Source organism: Thermobia domestica, chromosome 17 (assembly GCF_964235325.1).
Source record: "Thermobia domestica chromosome 17, izTheDome1.hap1.1, whole genome shotgun sequence".
Lineage (NCBI taxonomy): Eukaryota > Metazoa > Arthropoda > Insecta > Zygentoma > Lepismatidae > Thermobia > Thermobia domestica.
In genome coordinates, this window is record NC_137470.1 from 5,047,541 (window position 1) to 5,063,728 (window position 16,188).

Consider the following 16,188-nt stretch of genomic DNA (forward strand, 5'->3'; position numbering starts at 1 on the left):
AAGACTTAAGACTTTAAGTCTTATCTTTATTAAGATCTTTATTAAGACATATTTTGTATCATCATTCATAGATACACTTCTGCCACATCTCCAGCTGAGTCCAATGACATGCATACATTCCTGCAACCTCCGGTGAAATCCATGAATGCTACTGTTTGGCGTTCTCAGAAGTCTTATGGATCACTTCAGTGATCTTAGCGTTCAGGTCCTGCAAGTCCTTTGGTTTTTGCGCATACACCTGTGTCTTAACGTGGCATCATAACCAAAAACCACACGGTGTCAAATCGGGGGAACTGGGGGGCCGGAGGTTGTAGGAATGTATGGATGTCAACGGACCGAGCTGGAGATGTGGCGATGATGGCGGCGGTGTATCTATGGATGATGATACAAAATGTAAACCTCAATATATATATGTTTTAGAATTTGTTCCATTGCAATATCATTATTTTAAAAGAAAAGTTATAAGCGTTTGTTTTACAGCAAGGGTTTTATAACAGTCTAATATATATATATATATATATATATTTCGTACACTTGTATATGTACATTATCATCCGTCTTAAGATCTTGTATTACTTTTGATTAGGGGTGTTCAGGGTAGTGAGAATGGGTGGGTGATCAAGATGTGGCCATTGTATCTGGAATGCTAAGTTGATCAAGTAATTAGTACATTGGGACTACTATTTGATCATAACGTTTACTCTTTCAGTTACGACATTGTATTAATCGTATTTGTCTGGTATTCACCGACAGTTTACTGTTGAAAATTGTGTGGTGTGAATTTTGAGATGACTCTATTTTTGTTCCTCCCTGCAGATAATAAATATTAGATTTTTCCCTTCTCTTACCGTAGCTTCTGGCTAGAATGACAGGAGACAGCGCAGACTTTCTACTCGCCACTCTTCAATGGCTGATCCACTAATATATTAACTGTTTCTCTACTCCAAGACAATAAACGTGCATGGTCGAGCCCTCAATAAGCTTGGTAACACCACCTGTTTTTAGGGGTTCTCTACCCATTTGGATTTTTTCATTAGCTCTGTCTTTGTGTTTTACAGCTGTTGTTTTTCGAAATCTTTCAGCTTGTTATGAATGTCTGTAATAGTCTCTCTCAGAAAACGTGGCTTGCAATTGTAAGTTAATTAATTAATATTTTTCTCTTAATTAAAATCAATCTACTTGCTTTCTCTATCTTGTCATAGTATATCTGGATGGTATAACAGACTGAAAACTTACAAAAACCTGCTTTTCATTCAATTTGCAATAAAAACAATGTTTTGAGCTTTTTCATTGAGTGCTCAAAGAGCCGTTGTTAATAAGTATAGTTCCGTACATTGTTTGTGGGTAACAATTAGAATTGCGCGCAATAATGTGTAATATATTCAGTAGTGTATATGCAATATGTATAGCAACCAATAATATACATAATCAACCAATGAAAGTGAGGAATCAGCAAGAATATAAATGCGTTCTCCTGAGTTTAGTAAAGTCAGCATGCATCATAATTGTGTGCTGTATATTTCATTTAAAGTTTCAATATTTACAACAAATCATCAATTTCCTGTCCGAAATATCAAACGAAAGTCTTTTACTGGCTTATATCCGAAGGATTTCTAAAACCTGTGAAGAGACGCCTTCGGCTAATACTTATTAAAATTCAGATACAATTTGTTAATAATCTTCAACTCAAAATAATAATAAACAAATACATAATGTAGTAACGGTATTCCCTCGTCGCTTACTCCGAAATTCCTTTATTTCTATCCTCATAACAGAGTAAACGTTCTCATAAAAGTGAATGTTAAAGAAGGACCCGAGTCCGTTACAAATGTTTGATTAAACTCAGAATTTTTTTTTTAAATTTTTATTTATTTATTTTTTAACGTGTTCTGTAAACTTACACTTAAACACTGTTCCACTGTCCGATTAGGTTTCTGAAATTCATGGACACTGAAAGACACCTCGGCCATACTACAATGATGCGAGGAGCATACTGAAAGTCGTGAGCAACATTTTTTCACAACCGTAATCTTTATTTGTAAGTGAAATCAAATATATCTCTCAATCTATAGAGCTTTCTTCCCCTTTTCCACATAGTCTCCGCTTTTTTGAACACATTTTTCTCATCGTTCTGCAAGTTTGAAAATACAATTGCGATAGAATTTCGTTCCAGCTGCCCGTAGACACTGACGCACTGCTTGCCGAATATCCTCCAGTCTCTCGTAGCGATGGCCTCACGTATGTTCCGTCACAAAACGGAAAAGATGGTAGTCGGAGGGTACCATGTCGGGGCTGTAGGGAGGATGTGGAAGTGTTTCTCACCCAAATCTCCTGATCTGCTCCATAGTGGCACGTGCAGTATGCGAACGCGCATTATCCTGTTCAAGGATGATCTCCCTTCCAGGACGTTTATCATGCAAGACACGATGGAGCTTCAAAAGTGTCTGGATGTAGCGGGCAGAATTTATGGTCTGTCCAGGTTCAAGAAAGTCATCCAGAATGCAATCCTGTGCATCCCAAAAGACGCTCCCCATAACTTTCCCTACCGATTGCACTGTCTTCGCTTTCTTTTTCGGTGGCGAATTCAAGTGGTGCAATCCATACTCTGTCGTTTTGTTTCAGGTTCATAATGATGGAAGCAGCTTTCATCTCCAGTTACAATATTCGTCAAAAAGTTGCCACTTTCATATCGAAATCTCTGAAGAAGGGTTTGGGCAATGATTAGTCTGATGTTTATGGTCCTCGGTTAATAAACCTGGTACCCAACGGGCACAAACCTTCCGATAGCCTAAGCTGTGAATCATTTCTTGCACCGCACTATGTCCAACACCAAATTTTGCAGCGATTTCATTCATAGTGAAACGCCTATCTCCCCTAATCAGCTCATCAACCCTTATCTTGTTACGTTCCGTGGAGGCAGTTCGATAGCACCCGCTGCGAAGCTCATTTTCGATGCTCATGTTACCATCCTTAAAATATTTTTACCTACCTTCTAACACTGCTAGCAGCCATGCATACATCTCCATAGGCACGCTGGAGTCTGCGGTGAATTTCAGAGGCAGATTGGTCCTTTTTAACAAGGAATTCAATGACAGCACGCTATCGAAACAAAAGATCGCTGCCTGTCGTTTTGGAAATGCTGCCTGTGGTCACGTGCTAGCAACAGAAAGCGTCAACGTCTGGAAAGAAAGGACGAAAGGTCTGTAGATTAAGATGATATATTTGGTTTCACTTTCAACTAAAGATTACGGTTGTAAAAACGTGTTGCTCACGACTTTCAGTATGCCCCTCGTAGTTCCGAATTCTGTTGTGCTTCTTAAAATCGACAGATTTTAACAAGGCTTCGCATTTCTAAGATCCAAATCGTAAGATAAGGTATCTCGTTGCTATATGATTCGCTTACGTATCTTTGGCGCAGGAGATCCGGAATTGATTCTCTATGAGAGTTTATATGGTTTGTAGTCCACGTTAAACTGTAGGTCTGCGCCTCGTAGTCTCGATGCTGAAAGGGATTCTAAGCCCCTACTTCAACTCTAAATCCTAGCCAGGATCGGTGTCGTGGTCCTGTGATCCTCCCCCTCTTGGAGAGAATATACTGTGATGTGAAACGCCGAACTGTGAGGGCTGATCTTGCAGTATGTTCTGTGCATCCAAGTTGGTATGAAGGATTAAAGCTTCGGTAATGATTCGGAGCCCACGTTACTATCCTTGGTGTTGCATAAAACAAAGCCAAATCCCGATCCATGTACATCTCACAGATGACGAGAAGAACCCTAAAACAGGGGTAGCGGGGAAAGGTCAACGACACGGTCAAGTCCATTTTCGGTTTTTGAGGTGTGGTCTATACTTAGATGTTGTATGCCACTCCGGATAAAGTTATATGTGTGCTATTACGTGGTGTCATTTGAAACCCTGTGCGAAAAGTGGGCGAGCCCATACCTACGTCACACTACTTCTGCTAGGGTTCTTCTCGTCATCTGTGAGCTGTAAAAGGTTACTGAAAACTGATGCTTAACAGAGACCTATTATAGCGTTTTCTTTGCCCGTATAGTGTCCATTTGTTTTCAGCAGTCTCTACTGACTCCATGTATGCAATAAAAAATCCGACTCTTGTGACAGACACTGGATCAAATGCGGCGTGAAGAAATTCGTAAGTTTCTAATGCTGTTTTCATTATATCCGGAAAAAAACTAAGCTTGAAATTTTACACGTTTAATAGAAAACATTCGCGATATTGCAAGTAAGCCAATATAGTTAAGCAAGGCTGTACGTAGGCGCATAAAAGGGAGTACCGATAATAAAGCTATCAAACAAACAAAAGATTCACTCTGTGTTGGATCACAACATATTGAGTCCTGTCACTGTCTCGTCTTAGCGTATGTCGTCATTATGAGGTACAAAACCAAGAAAAAATTTTAAGTCAAAGAAAATAACTCTTAATCCAATGTGTCCACAGGTGTCTTTTAAATTTTTCTGTGAGAATTCTAGTGGTAGTAGACAAGACTATGAACGTTTTGATAGCTTACAAATGGAAAGTTGTGGCTCATGACAAGCCCTTCAATCATCCACACGCTACATATACAACTCTCTATTTTGTTTATTTGTGGTCAGAGGATATGCAACCGAAAAAACATGAAAAGTGGGCTGTATAGTGTCTTAGACATAAATTAACTTGTCCATACTTTTTTTTTCCATTAAAAGCAGGAACATTTTTAAACCAATCGACAATTCCATGTGTCCAAACTGTTAACCAAACTTTCTTCAAAAGCTATATATGAGAATGAAGAATCGCTACGTAATAAAAAGTAATGTTTCAGCGGATTCAAGTCTTACGTCTGGTTCGTGTTTCTTTCTAAGTGTATTTGGAATAAAAGAAATTACAGTGTGTTCGTGACAATTCGTCCGCTTATGAACTTAGCTAAGTATATTTGACTTCAGAATTCACAATGACCAATAATGCTGTCAAGTTGTAGTATATGTATGACAGCAACTATTGGCTAGCAGTGATTTACTCTCCTTGAAAAAGTTGTATATGCAGCTAGATAAACAAATATATGTATACACAGACACAGACACTCGGTAGATATTCACCTCCTGTACGTAATGCGGTTAACTCAGAGCCTGAAACAAAAAACAACAACAACAACAACAACAAGAAAGCTTGACTTAATGGACAAATAAATCAATTACATGAGAAAATTTATTTTAGCATTAAACCTTGATCTTAACCCCATCCAGATACATTATGACAGTAGTAATACTAATCATTAAAATATTTAATTGTACTTTGCATTCTTATTACTGCTATTCTCAGAAAAAAATGAATGAAAGAAAGAAAGAAATAGATAATTAACCCGTAGCTATCACGCTTCTAAGTGTTAGCGTAGCATGTTACTCTTTCAGACTAGGCTGATGGTTTGTGTATGGCCACCGCCCCAGTGGACTAAGTTAACTACCCGCTAACTTCCTTGTAGGTTTGTGTTCTCTTTCAGCGATCCCTGGCTGCCAGTCCCCTAAGTCCCCTCGATGTGCTTCCAAACCAAAAACTAAAAAAATTATATATGACACCGCAGAAAATGATGACTTTGACCGTGAGGAGATCGCCACGTACGAGGAGGTGGCAAAGCTGTATCCACGTCCCGGCCTGCATCGACCCATCATTCTCATTGGACCACCTGGCGTCGGCAGGAACGAGTTGAAGAGACGGCTGATCGCAACGGATCCAGATAAATACAGAACTACAATTCCATGTAAGTTCCACGCAGTTGAACAGTAGACTAAAAATTAATATTAATAATAATAGAAAGCTTTAGAGGAAAAAAGTGTGATTGCAGGGGGGAGGGGGAAAGTTACAGAATAAGATTATTACAGACTATAAAGTGCTAAAATATCTGGGGATATGATCAGAAGAAATCAAGGTTTGGTTATAAGATTGTTGTGGATAAGGTGTGTTAAGGAAAAATATAATGTTGAGATAGGGTATTTAATTCTGAGGCTTTTGGGAAAAATCCAAACATTCAATTTTAAGGTCAAGACTTTTAGAAATTTTTACCCATTTTCTTAGTGGATTGTGCTGACAATTGATTGTTGTTCCTTATAGTTGTGTCGCTGTATAAACCGACCTCCAGTCAGGTAGCACTACGATAATTGTAATTTCTATAGTCATGTCACTGTATAAACCGTCCTCCATTCGTGTAGCACTAAGATAATACTAATTTCTATAGTCACATCTTTCTAGAATCCACCCTCCAATCACCCAGGACTACCATCTAAAGCAGAAGACAGCGACAAACAGCGTGCGTGTCGTTGGTTATTGATGACGGCATATCCTTGAAAGCACTCGGATATTGTCACGTCACATCAATGAGCAAATCTTCTGAAGCTTCTAGCAATCGGTGCTATTTCCTCCCAACTCTTACTTGTGATGCCTTATGCAAGCAGTTTGTGTAGCATCCTCCTGTATTTCTCCTTTTCTTCTTGTTCATGTTTTTAGTTTTAATACTTTTTTGTCCTTGATTAACTATAAAATAAGAAAGAAAACAATCACAAGAATAGTATATTTCATACATAATGGATGAAATTCATTCAATATTGACCAAACTTCGTATAACAAATTTTTACCTGTTTAGTACACGTAAGAAATACGACATTTTCCTGTATAGACTCTTGCTTGTCGAGTTATTGGCCACCAAAGTTGGAGTTCGGGTTTATTTGATAAAGTCAAATTTGATGCACAATAACTCGGGAAGCAACGATCTCGACATCAAAATATTCCATATCCATAGTAAGCTTCTCAAAGTCTACCAACATGCCAAATATTTTTGACCAAGTACTGTCTTCACTTTCAGAGTTATTTCCCATCAAATTTGGGGTTTGGACTCAGTCAGTTTGCAAGAAATTTCACTAATTGTTATTTAGACGCAACTGATGAAACTCATTTGTTGTTGACTAAATTTGGCATGATGGTAGACCTAGAAAAGCTTAGTAGAACTCTTTTGGTTTCCGAGTTATTCGCGATCAAATTTGGACTTGACCAATCTGTTAATCAAAGTAAATGCAATGAGTAAGTAATGAGACTGATTTTATTGTGACAAAACTGTTAATGCAATCTGTAAACTAGTAAGTGCGTTTCAAAGAGTAATCCCTTTTCTACAATCTTCCAACACCGCATTGTCGCACGCGAAGCATGATGGGAAATACGACGCCATTACTAGCAGTCACTGAGAGGCCCTCGTCACGCTAGCAGCATGGAGCACAGAGCGAATATCAAATTCTGTGTTAAACTAAGTAAAAGTGGCACGGAGACTGTTGATTTGACGCGGAGAATGTATGGCGATACGAGAAACTCGGACTTTTAGAAGTCAAAACTGAAGACGACGCTCCTGTGTTTCTACGACAGTAAGGGTATCGTTCATCATGAATTTGTACCAGAAGGTCAAACAATGAATGTTCAGTTTTATTTAAGTGTTTTGGAGCGTTTAATGAAAAGAATTCATCGTATTTGACCTGTATACTCAGCCTCAGGTAGCTGTTTTTTTTTATCCATGACAAGGCACCCGTTCACCGGGCAGTACTTGTTCAGGAATATTTGACCAAAATACAAGAGTGTACTGCAGCACCCCGCCCCCCTTATTCTCCAGATGTCCTCCTGCGAGTATTTTCTGTTCGCGAAACTGAAGTTACCATTAAAAGGACGACTTTTTTCTGACAATATTGAAGACATCCAAGCAGCTGTGGCAACGGCATTACGAAACATACAACAAAGTAAGTTGCAGAGGTCGTTCTACTTCTTGGGTGATCGTGCCACTCGCTGTATTGACGCAGGAGAAATGTACTTCGAATAATAAACCGATGTTACATTGTCTTTTTATGTTTGGCCACAATAAAATCAGTCTCGTTGCTTAATTGTCGAACGGTGTATAATGAAGATTTGCTAAAAATCGAGAAATAAGGAAGATTTTCTCCGCTATCTAGAATCTTACTAGTTTCTGTCTGAGAGGATAAAACAAGGGCTTCGGAAATTTTTAATAAAAATTGTTAAACATATGAGTTTCAATGTGTCAGTCATATACTATAACTTCTACACGTTGAAATGTCAATGTTTAAAGTTGTAGAGCTGAAGATGATAGTGACGTTATCATGTTTGATTTGTTAGATACCTCTCGACCTATGCGGCACGGCGAAGTGAATGGAAAGGAGTACTATTTTGTAACAAGAGAGAAGATGGAAGAAGAAATTGAAGCTGGGAAGTTCATAGAGTTCGGTGAATACAAGGGTAATTTATACGGAACATCCGCCGAAAGCGTCAGGTCCTTAGTCAATGCTGGATATGTCTGCATTTTGAATCCGCATTATCAAGTAAGTATTTTATTTACAAAGAGGAAAAACCAGTAAAAAAATATTAAGTCCGTAAAGAAATGTATACACAATTAATAAAAGTTTTCAAAGTTGGAAGTAATTAATTACTTAATTGAATTGAAATGAAATGAAATCTTTGAGTTTTACGTGACTTAATTGAATTATTAGAGGTCTGCGCGGATACAAAATATCGCATCCGCAGCATCTCTATCCTCATCCGCAACATCTCTATCCGCAGATAATGAGGTAGCAAATATATACAACTTACATATTCTACAATAGTCATGATTTCGAAAATATTTTTAAATACATTTTAAATAGCCATCTCTTGTAGCTTTCTGAATCAAACGAAACAATGCATTATATCAGTTTCCTCGTGATCAAATACCAACTAAAATAAATAAATGCAATATAAACCGTGCAGATACAAATTAGAAATTAATGAACGATCTATGTACTTACCCAAGATCTTCAACTGTAGATATCGGGCCAAAATAATGCCACATAGGTAATATCCCTTCAATCGACTAATTTTAGAGCATGTCACAAAGTTTTTAAACTTCATCATTACTCATAAAAAAGGGGCATTTGTTCAAAACACAAAGGCGAAATAGAAATAATCGTTATTAAGAAGTAAAAATTAATCACAGCACCGCAAACACATCCACATATCCCGAACTGACACTAGCACCAGTAATTGCACTAAATTAAAAAAAAGTGACGAAACTAACAACGCAATAGAATGCATGCTTTCACGACCAAGCTCCTTCGTGGCTAAGCGGTTAGCGTACGCCTTTGGCGTGGGAGACCCAGGGTAAGACGAAAAAATGTACGTGGATCAAGATTTTAGGTGGCACGAGAACACAGCACACAGCAATGTTTACAGGGACTTCGTGATGACCTTTTCGCCAAAATGAAGGAACCACTTTTTGGCAAGCAATACAACACAAGAGAAGTCATCATCCGCGCCATATGACGGTCCTTGCGGGACATTATCAAAAATTGACGCGCTGACGGTGTATGATGCCTTCCACACGTGTGGCAGGTGATAAGAGATGGGAGGCGATTACATTGAAGAAATGTAACAGACGTTCTGTGCATAAAACAAGGTACGAATTATAACACAGTTGCCATTACTTTTTATTCAGCCCTTGTAATATGGTGTTAGTACTCTAATTAGATGTGATGTATGATAGTGAAACAAAATGCTCGGTGCATATTTGAGATTTGAAGAATTGAAATCACTTTTAAGTGATGGTTCAAGTTTGAGAAATTCAATGTCAGTGCAGGTGAGAGTTCGAAACAGTAACCGTGGTCCTGTGTAGCGTAGTCGCTAACGCTATCGCCTTCGGTGCGAGCTGTCCCGGATTCGATTCCCTGTGGGGACAATAGGTCGAAAAATTGTAACACGCTTTTTCAGGCCAGCCACCCTGAATGAGGTTTTCCTGGGTTTTCCTCATTCACACCAGGCAAATGCCGGGATGGTACCTAACTTATAGGTTCCAGGCCGCTTCCTTCCTTCCATTTTCCCGGATTGTGTGCTCGCCGAGGGAGGTCATCCCTCAAATCGTAAGGGCTAAATGACCTTAGATGCTGAAAGCCCAGAAATGTAAATCCTAAATCGAAACAGTAACTTCTACACGCTTGACAGTTTCACGACATTGTAACAAGTGTAAAATGCATGGCACCATTTGTGATGTGCACAAGGGAAGATCCGCAAGACCTCGCGCAGCTTCAGATGTAGTTTTGGAAAATTTCCCAACCACTTCGAGCATCTTCAGAAATTATACACGTGCAGAAAACTTCTGTTTTATTGCAATGTTGTTAAACTTGTGCGTATGGTTTCCTTTCATTGATGTGTGTATACATTTCTTTTTTCACGGACTGTGTAGATTGAGGATTTGTAGAAAAGGTCCCATCTTCACCCTTGTGTTTATACTAAAATCCAAATGGTAGAAAGAACTTTACATTTTTCACGTAGATCTCTTGCTTCTCTCTTCCAGCTTGGAGAATATCTGCCCTTACGTAATATTTTTATTTTTATACAGGTCGTGTGTTCAGCCTGAAAGCGACACGTGTCTATCGAAATAGAGTAACAAATGTTATTTGGTCTAGGAATTAATTCGTGCGGTTGGTACGCACACATTGAAGCTGTAGTACAAACACAAAATACATAAATACCTTAAGAAAAATATTGTCCATCGCTAGCCACCACTTTCGCCCATCTGTCAGGCAATGTACGGATTCCGTGGCGAATGAAGTCCTCATCCTTGGAAGCGATCCAGTCAGAGACCCATGTTTCGATATCTTCTGAAGAAGTAAACCGCTGTCCAATCAAATCGTTGTTCATGCAATCGAACAAGTAGTAGTCCGAAGGAGCAACGTCTGGTGAATACGGCGGGTGGGGTAAAACTTCCCATCCGACATTTTCTAAATAGGTTTTGACCGGTTTTGCGACATGTGGGCGAGCGTTATCATGTTGAACAATAAGTTTATCATGTCTGTTCTCCCATTCTGGTCGTGTTCTGGCCAGAGCTTGCTTCAAACGCATTAATTGTCGTCGATAACGTTCTCCATTCATAGTTTCACCCGGTTGCAGCAGCTCATAGTACACCACACCTTTCATATCCCACCATATGCACAGCATAACCTTTGCACAGTGAATATCTCGTTTTGGTTGTGATGGACCTGGTTCACCTGGTTTCACCCAGGCCTTTTTTCGTTTAGGTTTCTCGTAATGGATCCACTTCTCATCACCCGTAATAATTCGATGCAGAAACCCCTTTCTGCTCTGTCGTTGAAGCAGCAATTCGCAAATGGTTTTTCGTCTTTCAACGTCTCTGTCTTTCAATTCATGTGGAACCCAATGTGACATCTTTTGAATCATTTCCATGGCTTTCAAGCGTTTGGAGACTGTTGTTTGATCAACGCCTAATGCTGCTGCAAGTTGTTCCTGCGTTTGACACGAATCCTGCTCGAGCAATGCTGTCAATTCTTCGTCTTGAATTTTTTTTGGCTGTCCAGCTCGCTCTTGGTCTGCCAAGCCGAAATCAGCACTTCTAAACCGTGCAAACCACTTCTGACACGTTCGCTCAGCTAGAGCATGGTCACCATACACTTCCACCAAAATACGATGACTTTCAGTCGCACTTTTCTGCATGTTAAAGTAATGCAGCAGGACACCCCGCAAAAACACTTTATCAGGCACAAATTGCGCCATGTTCACTTAACTACAAACTGGTGTTGTTGACGCTTTAATCCACTGCCCTATACTACGAACGATACGCGATGACAGGGGTTTGCAACACATGTGTGGATACACGGAACTGTGGGACGCTCCGTTCGTTGCGCCATCTCTTGTCCACCCGCACGAATTAATTCCTAGACCAAATATATTTACTATTGCCTCTGAATCTGTAATATCGCAAATTTCCATGTCTGGTTCCAATCACGTTACGTCAATTGTTCCATTATTAATAGTTTTGTCATTTGTCAATTATGGTATCTTAAATCACCTAACTAGTTGTATCTTTAATAAAACCTGATCCATCGCTGCAGAAACAGATGGCTGTGAGTGCATCTATCCTGTGCCACGTAGATTCAATTAAGATGTTGTAACTACATATTATCTTTCCATCTTATTCATAGCCTACCAAAGGTGATACTTTCAACTAAACACTATAAGTCTAGTATTTACAATCGTGAGTGTAATTTTTCTTACTTTTGAGCGTCGATAGGAGAGAAGAACGTTAGTAATCGTAAAAAATTAAATAAATTAAAACAAATAAAACAACAGAAAATAGAGATTTCAACGGATTTACACGTTGCATTGTCCCTATACGCCGAAAACGTTATTTTTGAACGTATGTTTGTTCGTTGGTCTCGATGAATGTGTAGGGCCGCGGTGGCTCAGTGGTAGTGTTCATCTCTGGTGCGTGGGGTCCCTGGTTCGATGCCACCGCGCATCAAGTGGGCCTTGTGGTGGACAAACACCGTATTCGCGGTTTTTCTCGGTGGTCTCCCATTTCCTCTCACTTTATTCACATTCCATCATTGCATTCATTTCTCACTAGCAGCGTTCACCCCGCTTCGCTGCGGTCACCCCGGAACGCAATAAACTTTGTTACTTAGATTATTTTTTACTTTTTCGCTTTCAAGTGATATGACAGCGTTCACCCCGCTTCGCTGCGGTCACCCCGGAACGCAATAAACTTTGTTACTTAGATAATTTTTACTTTTTCGCTTTCAAGTGATATGATAAAAACCATAGAAGATTGCAGTAAATCTTAACATTATATCGCCTGTCATTTATGTTAACCCGCCCCGCTTCGCTGCGGTCATCCCGGTGCTGGCATATTGTAAAAGTGTCTGTAAAAATAAGCAAATCAATTAAAAAATTTTAAACAGAAGATTCAAGCTATTTTCCGCTGTATATCGCCTGTCATTTATGTTAACCCGCCGAGTGACACGGTCATGCGGGTTGCATATAAATACGTTTATTTTTACCTATGATGAACTAACAAAGGATTTGTGGACACCTGAATGGTCAATTATCTCAAGACACTGGTAATTAAAAATTAAAGTGATATGATAAAAACCATCTAGGGTCCAAATCCTAATAACCCCCCAAAAATGAAAGAAATTGGTTCAGCCGTATTAGCGTGATGAGCGGACAAAGAATTGTACGTTCTCTTTTATATATATAGATTAGCACCATCTCCTTCAGCCTATCCGGCATAACCGTGGGACGTAAAACTCAAAGATTTTGCGATGAATGTGCACTCGCCTAAAGACCAAAGATTTTTTTTTTTTAATCTCAAAAGTAAGGCTGAAAGTTCTCCCTTAAAAATCCACACGGAGTAGTTTACTCTTATGTGACTTTTTTTTTCTCGGAAGATTGAAAAAAACGAGTGATTTAGTTTATTTTTCGCAAATAAATACTTGAGTAATAACTGAAACATAGAATGATTTAATTCAAATACGAGGGAGAACTTTTAGTGCGGTGACGTGTATCTTTTATTTAACATGCGATTCAAAAATTATTTCTGGTGCGCTATAGAGTTGTTCGTATTTGTCACAATAATAAAGGCATTGGAGTAGGTGCTAAATCACGTAAACGACCATTGTGACACACAATATAAGGATATTTTTCCTTGGTCGGCAAGGAAAACTTAAAAATACGTTCTGTAGGCACGCCTAACAAACGATGTTATATTGCGCCTTTGGCAGGGAAGTGTGTAGCAGCCACATACATAACAAAAGGCGTCATGTTTATTTATACTTGAAAAAGCCTTAATGTAATCTGAAACACAGAACAGAATAGAAAAAAATATCAATATTTATGAATATGTGCTCTGTTGTTAGATTAGGTTTAAGTGAAAACAAATGCAGAATACACATGGATGATGACTTTCTCTACAAAATACTGAAGTTTCAAATTGTATGGAATATATTTTCCGTTTAAACACATTTTTTTCTTTGGACTTTTAATCGCACTTACAGGTTCATAGTAAAATCTAACACAGAGCTGAATGTAAATGTAATGCCATTGTGTGTTCAGATGCAATTTTATTTTGCAGGCGTTAAAAATGTTACGGACGCCTCAATTAAAACCCTTTGTAGTTTATATAAAACCACCGCCGTTTGAAGTACTAAAGGAAACACGGCATGAAGCCTATGCACGGTCGACATTCGATGAAAATAATTCCAGAGGTTTTACGGTAGGTGTAATTTTTTACTTAGCAGTTAAGTTTTTCATCAACCTTTGAGTTACTCACTTAAAACAGATTGTATATTTATCCTGTTAAAATTTTCAAGGATCCTTCTGTTCCCTCATCAGTCATGATTAGACATCGGATTTTTATGCACTTTTTTTTTAATAAATATGCATGCAAGCATGCTCTTAAATGTGTTGAAATATACATTAACAGAGCAATAAAATAGATCATTTTCAAACATGCAGCAATGTTGTGATAAAGTTCTGTAGTTGAAATGTAACTTCGAAAGCGTACTTTACCTTTCAGAACCTTCTCTTCAGAATTTATTTTTATGACAGTTACAGTTTATATACTCCTAACCTTTCAAAACACACACAAATTATGAGGTAAAAAAATAAACACAGTAATACGAGAACACAGTCTCTAGTTTTTCTTCACATTTGTATTTTAGAGTGCATATATATATATATACACGAGATTTAATCCTTCCCGTAATTAGCCTTACAGTATATCAGAATATGCTTCTCTGCATTTGTAGCCAGAAAATGATCTGTTAACATTAATATATGTTACTGGACAGTATTTATACAGAGGATGAAGTTTAGTATCATTTTCTGGCAAATTGAAATTTATCCCTTGAAGGTATTTTCCCATAATTTCAATTGTTTTGTAGTCGGAATTCCTGGCAATAACATCCGTCAATTTCTTTTCTACAGAACCCGAATTTACCAGGAACTGACTGTAGCTCGTGCCGAACTTCAGTTAGAGCTGGGCATTCACTGAGCAACATTCCTCGCGCCTCTGGTTTTTGAATTGATATAAACACGATATTACAATGTCTTTATCATATCAAATTTCTGTTAACGTTTGGCAGTTGTAAGCGTCTTTGTTCTGTTGATCGATTGCTAACATTTTTGGCTCCATAAACTAGGCATTCTTGCATTCTTCTATGCAAAAAGCCATTCTTTTGCATAGGCATGTACGTGCATTGAAAATACAACTAAAACTTGAAATACAACTTTATTCCTTGCTATAAGCATATCTCTGAAATAAAAATTTATAGAATATGCTGAGCTGAGTATACTCTTAAGTACTAATGTATATATATATATATATATATATATATATATATATATGTACACTCTAACCTTCGAAATATGCATTTATATGCACTATTAAACTTCGGATTCGAGCTTTATTATTATTATTAGAAACCTTTACAAAGTTTAACAGAGATGCATATAACCTAACAAAATATGCATTTGCATAAAAATCTTATGTCTAATGATCAGCATTCACTGACCAGTAAGCCCTGTGAGCATGTTACCAAGCACGTCACCTGAACAAGGGTGTCTTGGAGCACTATGTTCTTTTTGAGTTTCGTAACTATTTCACTAATTTTCATTTAGAACAAGAATTAGGGAATATGGATGGAACAAACCTATAAAACGTTAAGTAAATATAGAATGTATTTATAATAAAGGTTTGCTCAAATCAACGAAAGACTACTTTTTTCCCGTATTCGAGGAACTCATACTGGTTTTCTGTTGAAATAAAATAACACACGTGCATTATATTGCAGTATACTGTAAAATAATGCTGGCAGCACGTCCAGCGCTTACCTCTTGTGCGTGGGATCCCTGGTTCGATCTCTGGCTAGGTAAGTTTGTGGTAGACAATATTGTATCCGTGAGTTTTCTCGAGGTACTCCCATTTTCTCATTCCACCAATTCTTCCATCGTTATTCACTTGCTTTAATCATCGTTCCCCTTAGTCTGAAGAGCATAATCGTAGGACGTCATTTTATAGTTCACTAGCTGCTGACAATTTATCCAATGTTAGATAATCCGTACTCTTAATTTTTTTGTGTTTGTTGCAGGATGAAGAATTCGAAGAAATCCTACGCAGTGGTAACCGAATAGAATTTTTGTATAGCCATTGGTTTGATGAAACAATAGTGAATGCTGATTTGTCTGTAGCATTTGAACAGTTAGTGCGATCAGTGAATCGTGTAGAGACAGAGCCTCTGTGGGTACCTGCATCTTGGGTTCAGTGACAGCCATCATGTAATGCTCCTTTGTAAGAAATATTGTAAAATATTGTATATTAGGTA

At 38.2% G+C, this 16,188-nt stretch overlaps 1 protein-coding gene across 7 annotated transcripts in view; it reads left to right on the plus strand.

Annotated features, from left to right (window-relative positions):
* Positions 1-16,188, plus strand: part of metro (membrane palmitoylated protein 7-like protein metro) — a 114,708-nt gene that overhangs the window by 82,578 nt on the left and 15,942 nt on the right. For 5 of the 7 annotated variants that reach the window (XM_081744790.1, XM_081744791.1, XM_081744787.1 and 2 more), the window contains 4 exons: positions 5,475-5,750; positions 8,156-8,358; positions 13,938-14,078; positions 15,955-16,185. In XM_081744790.1, coding sequence (XP_081600916.1) covers positions 5,475-5,750; positions 8,156-8,358; positions 13,938-14,078; positions 15,955-16,131 — 797 coding nt within the window. In that variant the 3' untranslated portion in view covers positions 16,132-16,185. The remainder of the gene's footprint in view (positions 1-5,474; positions 5,751-8,155; positions 8,359-13,937; positions 14,079-15,954; positions 16,186-16,188) is intronic. The other 2 variants (XM_081744792.1, XM_081744793.1) reach the window with 2 other exon arrangements.